We start from the raw sequence: 9334 nt of genomic DNA on the forward strand, positions 1-9334 counted from the left end.
GAGTCCACTCCAAAAAGCATTGAAATGATCCACCCTGTGTCATATGTGCTTGGAATTTGGCAGGATTTCACATAGATCGGACATTATTTAAACATACGATGTAAACTGCTGTCTTAGTGTTGTTGGAGAATTTGTAGGTAATGCAAATTATACATTGATATATTCACAGCACGCTACTGAGCAAAGTCCTGTGAATGCTATGTACCGTAGCAGCCTCAAGTGGTTGATGATTATTTTACTTCCACCACACTGATCCCTGCACAGATGCAGTATTTCCCTCAATGCTGGGTGCCGTTGTTAGATCGTTGTCGTTGCAGAAAGCGTTGAACATTGTGTGGTTGAACACTCAGTCAGGTGTATTTTGGTTCTGTGTTGCAGCATATAATGATGTCACGGCACACTCACGCCAAAAGAATTGAGGGACTGGATAAGAACGTGTGGTAAGTGAACGGCGATTGAAACTTTTTGTCCGTTTGTGTGACACAAACGGACAAAAAGTGCTCTACTAACAGACCACAGATCGGGTTCCCATTTTAAAATGCTCTGGAGATTAGATTGAAACATGTTTGCAAGAATAACTGCTGAGTCTGAATTTTCTTTTGCAACACAGTACTGGCTGGAATTATTTTTTATTTCCTCAGGCTGTCAAAATATGGTTGCTGTTTGTTTGCTGTGTGTATACAGTATAAGGCAAAGTTTCACTGCACCATTCAGCATTGCATTGTGTGGCCTCAGCCTTTGTGGCGAAGGTATGTTTGCATTGCAGAACACTGGAGCAGATGGATTTAAGCTGTTATATGTGTCGGCGTCTCTCCCGGCCGCGAACCCTTCAAAGCCTGAAAAGCATGTTGCCAGCTTCATTTAGCCGCGGTTTGTTTTATGAAAAGAAAAGTATCAAAAGGTGGAAAATAACTAAGGCGGTACCCTTCATCATTACTGAAGATTTGGTGTTTGTTGCAACAGTGGAACATGAAGGCTTTAAAAAGCTGCCAGAAATCGACACCGTGGTCAGACTGGTCAACAGCTGGCTCACCAAAGGGACTCATTTAGCAAATTTTGGCCTGTTTCTGTTTGCTTTTTATTTGACATATTTTTCATTTACATGTTAATATACTAAGCAGTTGTATATTTTTTATACAGGGCAGGTCTGTTTTTTTTTTGTTCTCTTTACATTTAAAAAAAAATATTTTAATGCCTATGTATTGCATGTTTTGCCGCTTTATATTTTCACACCCGTCTCTTTTGCCTTTTATGTTGATCACAGTTTGAACATTTAGGACACATCGTAGAAAATACTGAGATAGCTCAGATATTGTGTATCAACAATGCAAAGATATGATTTTTGGTCCATATCAACAGGTGATCTATTAACTATATGCATGATGCAATATTCCATCATAAATGTTTGGATATGTGAAATCTGTATGAACTGAATATGTAATGAAATAAGATGGAACAGCTGCATTAATTCAGTAAACAACGATCCGCTCATTACGAGTAACTTATTATTGAGTTTTAGGTTGCAGCTTTTTGCATCTTTGTCTGAGAATTCCTACATTTCTGGACCTGAATCTACAGCAGTGCACATCGAGTCATTTTTCATGGACCTTCAAATGTAGAAAACATTCTTTTTTCTTCTTTTTTTTTTTGTTTTTTTTGTGACTGTTGCATTTATTACTCAGCTTTGCAGTAGGTTTGGAGTATAGTAAAGTTGGTATGCATATTCAAGTGGACACAAGAATAGTGTTTGCTTGTGGGGGCGTGTAACCATGTTACACTTGTGCAGCTCAGACTGTGGTAAATCTCTGTTTTAAATAGAACAGGGTCCCCACTCACACCTGATTGTCATCCCATCACTTGAAAACACCGGACTCTAGATTTACCTGCAATTTATGTAGCATATTTTGACAATGTATTTATTTACCTACAATCCTGGAGGTTCACATTCTTTTACAATTCACATAATATTGGATCATTTTCCTCAATAAGTGAATGACTAGGTATAATGGTTTTGTCTCACTGGTTTATTTGGGATCCCTTTAACTAATTTTAAGACTTGAATGAAAATCTAACGATGTTTTAGGTCATATTTATTCAGATATATAGACAGTTTACAAACTTTTAAGCACCACTTTAAGTTATTATTTTGTAGTTATATCAGATGTAAGTTTGAACTATTTTTCATTTAATAAAGCTACTATTTTTTATTTTTTTTAAAAAGTAAAATACAAATACAATGAGGAGGTAATGAATAACTGTTGGGACCAACTTTTAATTTAATCAGTACAAAAGCACTTTATTAGCGATATCCTTGAAATGTATAGCTAACAATATGGGATGCAGGAAAATAAAGGATATGTAAGACAATGCGTTACCAACATATCTGTATGCTTAGGTTTTCTTCCTCGGTCTACTTATTGCACAACACTCAGAATCCGAGCCTCGTGAGCTTTCTTCTGTCCAGTAATGCTTTTATATCTTTGTCATTTCAGGGTGGCGTTTACTTCAATGGCAGCCGACCCGTCCATCGTTAACCTGGGCCAAGGCTTTCCAGACATCCCTCCACCTTCGTATGTCAAGGAGGCGCTCATGGAGGCTGCATCAGTGGACCGGATGAACCAGTACACCAGAGGCTTTGTAAGTCGGATTTACTGTACAGTGACTCATGCAGGCTGCTAAAAAAAAAAAGAGCATTTCTTAAAAGTCTAATTTAAAGGAACACAACAATTTGAAACTATTTCCGCTGGTGTAAGTAATTTAGGACCAAACTCCCGTTGTGAGACTGTTGCAAAGGGTTCATGTTTAAAAACAAAATAATGCTGTTGCAATAAACCATTTCCCTCGAGCTCACTTTGAGAAATGGGTGTTTCCCGATGCCTTCTTTCTCGTCTACGTGTTGTCAGGCCATTTCACCCCTCAGTTTACTGTAAGATAGTTCTGTTTACTTGACAGATAATTGATACTGCAGTAGGTTGAATGGAAACAATGTGGCAAAGAGGATACCTTGATACCGTATAACTGACATATTTAGCACAATATTACTTAACCAACCGGTGAAGTACCACAAGTGCAAGGTCCCATTTTCTGTCAAGATCAGATTTCCCGATACAGTTTAACAGGTGAATTAATGTTACTGTTACGACAAGTCTAACTGTCAATAAGTAGAGGTACGTTTTATCAGTCATAGTTGGATAGTATTTACATTTTCATATTCACATTTCTAACTAACAGTTGAGTATTTGGTTGTGGGATGATTTATCAACTCTCCATCCTGTAAAACTGCAGGTTTTGCGATATTAGTTAGCATATCAAAATAAAGTGTACATTATAAACCCATTGAAGGAGTTTCTGGAGCCGGAAGTTCAGTATTTGTTGTTTGCACTGTTTGTCTTTTCTTTACCATGCGTCCTGTTTTGATTCAAAGGGTCATCCACCTCTGGTGAAGGCCCTCTCTCAGGTTTATGGGAAGGTCTACGGACGTCAGATCGACCCCTTCAAAGAAATCCTGGTCACAGTGGGCGGTTACGGTTCCTTATTCAGCACCATGCAAGGACTGGTGGAAGAAGGCGATGAGGTGAGGACATTTTTCTCCCTCAGTTTATATTCAAAAACATTCATATATGAACTCACAAACGTGCTCTTATTAAACTATGTCAATCTGTGTCATGTCCCTTCCTCCAGGTCATCATAATCGAACCTTTCTTTGATTGCTATGTCCCGATGGTGCGAATGGCCGGGGCCAAACCTGTGATGATACCTTTACGCCTCGTAAGTTCGACCTGGTGTTGACATCAGAGTTTCCGCCGTGAAATTCAACCTCAGACTATTTTAATACCACATGGAACTGTCAAACCAATGGGGACAATACACCTACAAGAAGTTCCTGACATGTGCACCACATTTATATCAGGACCTCCCAGCTGTGGGAAACAAGAAGTCCTAGTTATATAATAAATCAATTAACATGACCTAGAATTAGATAAATGGCAATTTTACTCACAAAAAAAAAAAATCCCACTTTTAGTTTTGGTCTAACGTCATCTGACAGCACATCTCAAGAACTGCGGACTCCCTGATCCATTGAGTGTTTACTACCAGCTGCTGTGGCCTGAGGATGTTTGCGAATGTCGGGGGCCGTAACACAAAATGTCTTCTGCCAAATGTAGAAGTCCGGAAAGAAGACGATCACAAGTGCAGACTGGTTTCTTGACCCAGATGAGCTCTCTAGTAAATTCAACTCCAAGACAAAAGCCATCATCATCATCAACACTCCCAACAATCCTATCGGGAAGGTAAGTACACGCCATCGCTGCCGTCGTCACTCACTGTGTGCGACAAACTTGCTGACTTGACATGACAGAAAAAAGACAAGTGCTTTCAGTAGTTCTTCTTCCTGCAGGTTTTCACCCGAGATGAGCTGCAGATGATCGCAGACCTCTGTATTAAACACGACACTCTGTGCTTCAGTGATGAGGTTTATGAGTGGCTCCTCTACAGAGGGCACCAGCATATTAAGATTGGTACGTTTTCAGTTGAACATACCTCTTAAACAGACAGAAAGTATAAGTGAGTAAGTAAGAAAAAAAAGTCAGTATAGAGGAGCAAGTTGTTATCATATACAGTCGTTGATATTTAATAATGCAATTTCCTGAATTTGGTGCCCACGGTTACAGGGGATGGGAGGTTTTAAAACATGCACTCGGTGCAGATTTCAGGTCCAGTCACACCTGAAAGTGGCACAACAGACTTCTTTCACGTGTCCTCTTTATTGTTGTTCGGGAAGCTTGGTGAAGAAATACTGCAACAGGATGCTATTTTGGCTTGCAAGCTAACTGCTCACATGCCAGGTAGCTGTTAATCTACTGGTTCTCGCTCAGCTCACACGTTCGCCTCCTTCATTTATGAACTCTTCAGGGATTGTGTTCGGTCGGCTCTAGCTTGAAAGCTCTACCTCTATTTACTTCACTCTGCAAGCGAGGCTGTTGGAGGTAGTGTTGTGATTTTGTCCTTCCTTTTCCCCCACCTGCCGTGAGGAACACTTTAAATATTTCTTATGTATGTATCAGCATAGATTCTGCAAAAAACAAAAAATATTTTTTGAGCATAAAATGTTTTTAGCGTTGGCAACTTAAAAATACGTAATACATCTTTAAAAGATTGTCAAATACATTCAAATGTTCTGAGATTTGAATGTTGTTTTTTCTCTTTGCAGCCTCTCTGCCCAGAATGTGGGACAGAACAATTACTATCAGCAGCGCAGGGAAAACGTTTAGTGTTACTGGATGGAAGGTAAGAACAATGTGGATTTGGAGCCCAATTTATAATATTCAGCAATCGCAACCTTTCACACTGTGGAATTGACATTTGTGTCTTGTAGCTTGGTTGGTCTATAGGACCGGAGCACTTGATAAAGCATCTTCAGACCGTCATGCAGAATACTCTGTACACGTGCCCGACACCTTTACAGGTAAGTCTTTTTTTCCGTTAGAAAACAAATGATAACTGATATTTACTCTCAGTCTGAAGCCTCCGGCTGTGTGTTTGTCTTCAGGAGGCCGTGGCACACGGTTTGCTCCTGAACTACGAGCTGATGGGTCAGCCTGAGTGCTACTTCTCCTCACTGGCAGAAGAACTGGAGGGAAAGAGGGACCGCTTGGCCGCCATTGTGCAGGAGGCCGGTATGACTCCCGTCATCCCAGAGGGAGGCTACTTCATGCTCGTGGACGTCACATCTCTCAGTGAGTTTCTGCACTTTCAAACCAACATCATAAGCACATTTAGTCAAACTGTGTGCTTCTTTGCGTGACATTGACCTATTACTGAATATTTCTCAGTTTAAATATTGATATTATTTACTTGAACACAAAAAGGAAGAAATGACTTCTTAAGGACATCACACGTGATCGTTAACAGTCAAGAAAAATACCTTCGATTTGGATGTCTGATCTCTGGAGTTGAAGAATGTGTGTGTGTTAAATTTATAATTTTTCACATTTTAAGATGTAGAATCTGAATAAGAATGCCCACACACAAGTAAAAACAAAATGAATGAATGAAAAGATAAATATACAAATAAATAGCAAAATATAGATCAATCCAAATAAGACAAAGACTATCTACAGTCAGGTTCAAACATCTGAGACAATAAACAATCAGAATTGAAGCAACATTCATATCAACTTTCAGCCATTGTTCACCTGTTATGAATATGGCTGTGTGTCAAGTTTCCAGCAGAACTGATTCCTAAGTTGTGATCATGTGGAAACAATGCATGTGAAAGTGTCAGCAGCCAAATTGTTATTTTGAGAAAAGGGCGGCTTTATAGAATAGAAAAGCAGCTTCATCACAGACAGTGTTATGGAGTTGACCCTCCTTGTCCCTTTGCCCTACAGTGATTCAACAGATGGACTCTCCTCAGTACATCTAGTTACCGATCATTTCCAAACTCCTACTGTTGAAACATAACCAATCTCTACTATTAGCATTATGAGCTGCCTGTTCTCTGTTCTCTACTTGTATTGCGTCATTTTAGGACCCAACAGGCAGAGAAAAATCTCTTAAAACCTAATGTAAATGCGCTGCTCTGCACAATACAATGTCTGTGACTAACTGGTGAGGGTATTGCAACATTACGCAGCTAAAGAAGCTGATCTTTTCCTTGAAAATGAGTTGGTAGAGTCCAAAAACAAAACAAAAGAAGAGTGAGACAATCAGACATACCTAACATCCATCAGATGGGCAAATAACTGATTCCAAATGATGAACATCTGTTTCTGGTGCCCCCAAGTGGTCAGATCCATTATGACAGGTTAAATACATTGAGGACTTGTGATCAGCAGCCTCTAACCCGACTAGTGAACTTTAACCTCTGCTCTGTTTATGGTAGACCAGGACCTGTCACATATGGCAGAGGATGAAGCCTATGACTACAAGTTCGTGAAGTGGATGATTAAAGAAAAGGTAAACATACTTCCTAATTCTAACACTCACATTGCAGCAATGTGTTTTTATTGATTTATTTTCATAATACATTTAATACAGAAACTAGCAGCCATTCCAGTCACAGCATTCGTTGGGGACGAGTCCAAGAAGGAGTTTGAGAAATATATTCGCCTTTGCTTCATTAAGGTAAATAGAAAGTGTCCCATTTGTCACAAACTTGAAACGCACCACTACAGAATCACCCGGTATGTTTGCTGAGGTGCAGTTTTATTTCTGTTGAGGAACATATGCTGTCTTTGTCCTAACAGCAAGACAGCACTCTGGATGCAGCAGGCAGCATCTTGAAAAACTGGAAACAGATTTAAAGCCATGCGGTGTCTGAAGACCTGAACTCTTGAACTGCGTGGTCAGCCTGAGGGAACTGAAGTGGACCGCACTCTCACTGGAAATTAGTCAAATGTGAAGAGAGCAGGTTGGAGTTGATGGTCAAATGTGTGTCCGTAGTTTGACCTGTATGCTGTGTCCCAACTCAACATGGCTGGAAGAAATACAGTAGCTCAGATAAATGCCGAATGAGATGTTATTTTTCTCCATCATCCCACTGAGCATAGTCAACCCTTATTCATTCCTGTTGTTATTCTGTATTGATTCGTTCTGTATTTTTAGTTAATATTTGCACAGGGTTGTAATATTAGACACACAGCAGAAGTAAACAAAGGACTGCTGGGACTGAACCAGTCTGCTGTCACTGTGCCTTCTGTGTGTCTTTTGTTTCCAATAAAACTGTGAAACTCCGACACATTAATATCATCTCCCTTTGAAACAACAATCTATAAATAAATATGTTGACGTAGCTTCTTGTTTTCTCATACTCAGCCCAACACGAGAATTTCATCAAAGAATATTCTAATATTCATAAAATATTTCAATAAAGGGTGTTTTCCAGTCAGAACAATGATTTGGAAGGAGCTCTTTTTTGTTGTTGTTGTTGTAACCAACCATTATTAACATTTTCAATATATATATTTAAAAAGGAAAAGAATCAAAGTTGAGTATGTGAATTGATTTACATAAAATACCAACGTCTTCCCGTCACGTGAACGCTCAAAGCGGTGTGCTGTTGCTCAAAGCTTGGTCCTCTGCTTACGCGAGTGTTGTACTAGTCTCCACAGTGTCCATAAAGTGGCCTCATCATGTGTTATTCTCAAACTACAGAGGCGGCTGCAAAATCAAACCAACCGGAATTGAGTTTCATACGTGGAACAACCGACTAAATGAGGTGGGCAGACATATTTTCTTCTGGTCAAAGTAGGTTCTAACTTTAGCTAACAAACAGCCAGTGCCATGTGTTAGCCGGCTAACTGGTCCACTCTGTGACCTGAAAGTTTGCCATCGCATGGGGATTAACTTCCCACCCTTCAAACCCTCAGCAGCCGCGCAAGAAAACACAACAGGTAGTCTGTAAACACTCAGCCAGCACTCTGACACATGTAGTGCAGCAGCTCTGCCTTAAATTCTACTTTCATGAAGACATTTCCAGTTTTTGTTGACATGATTGTTGTGATGAGTCCACTTCGTTTATTATTGAGCTTGCAGTTGGAGGTACTGATGTAGGCTAACCATACGGCATTATGTTCTTCCTTATATTTTGTTCATCAATGTAGATCATTTAAAAAAATATTGTTTTGTCCCATTGCAAGTTGTGATCTTTTACCTTTTAAAGTAGAAAGCGTGCTTGATAAGTGGATATTTAGTGAAAATTCACTTTTCCAATGTGACCGATTTCATGCAATTTGTAGGCTAAAAATGACCCTCTGTTTTACATTTCGCATTTCATACAGTTTTTGTGGAAGGGATGGCAGTCAAAATAATAAATCATCATGTTCATTAATCAGTTCCCATATGTCTATCATGCAGTCTGTAAAGCACACTTCTTTTCCTCTCTGCTTTATCATTATAATTCATTAAAGTAACAATGTTCTGCTTGCACATTGTGCTTATGGTGTGCGTGGCAGCATTAAAGTCTGACACAACATTTGATGTGCACTCTACTCAAGTCCATGGTGAAATTGCAAATGCAAACGTACAGTGATCACTAAAACTGTATAACTCAGGTGCTGAAGTTGATCGAGTAACTCCGTGCACATTACCATGCTTCACTCTGTTCGTGTAGGAACAGGAAACATTTGGATTGCACCTTGTATTTAGCTCCTGTCACTCCTAACTGTCCCAAACATTGACAGTTGTGTTGTGGGAAAACTATCAGACATACTTTTATATAATAATATCGATATGGTCGTATTGAAATACATATTTGGACAATGACAGGCGTTGCTGATGAAGGAGTTTATGCACCAAGGCCTCAGGGGTACATCTGAAATGAAAGGTTGGA

General features: G+C 39.5%; 1 protein-coding gene across 4 annotated transcripts in view; it reads left to right on the forward strand.

The window, feature by feature from the left end:
• Positions 1 to 7737, forward strand: part of LOC138624091 (kynurenine--oxoglutarate transaminase 3-like) — a 262875-nt gene extending 255138 nt beyond the window's left edge. For 3 of the 4 annotated variants that reach the window (XM_069703995.1, XM_069703993.1, XM_069703994.1), the window contains exons 3-14: positions 379 to 440; positions 2493 to 2637; positions 3425 to 3574; positions 3682 to 3768; positions 4167 to 4292; positions 4400 to 4520; positions 5213 to 5289; positions 5378 to 5467; positions 5552 to 5738; positions 6887 to 6960; positions 7042 to 7128; positions 7251 to 7737. In XM_069703995.1, coding sequence (XP_069560096.1) covers positions 379 to 440; positions 2493 to 2637; positions 3425 to 3574; positions 3682 to 3768; positions 4167 to 4292; positions 4400 to 4520; positions 5213 to 5289; positions 5378 to 5467; positions 5552 to 5738; positions 6887 to 6960; positions 7042 to 7128; positions 7251 to 7307 — 1263 coding nt within the window. In that variant the 3' untranslated portion in view covers positions 7308 to 7737. Of the gene's footprint in view, positions 1 to 375; positions 441 to 2492; positions 2638 to 3424; positions 3575 to 3681; positions 3769 to 4166; positions 4293 to 4399; positions 4521 to 5212; positions 5290 to 5377; positions 5468 to 5551; positions 5739 to 6886; positions 6961 to 7041; positions 7129 to 7250 lie in introns of all 4 variants that reach the window. The other variant, XM_069703996.1, reaches the window with a different exon arrangement.
• The last annotated feature ends 1597 nt before the right edge of the window (positions 7738 to 9334 follow it).

Source organism: Brachyistius frenatus, unplaced genomic scaffold, assembly GCF_029030835.1.
Source record: "Brachyistius frenatus isolate BFR_SWC_R1_liver_20210118 unplaced genomic scaffold, ASM2903083v1 Contig_49, whole genome shotgun sequence".
NCBI classification, from domain to species: domain Eukaryota; kingdom Metazoa; phylum Chordata; class Actinopteri; family Embiotocidae; genus Brachyistius; species Brachyistius frenatus.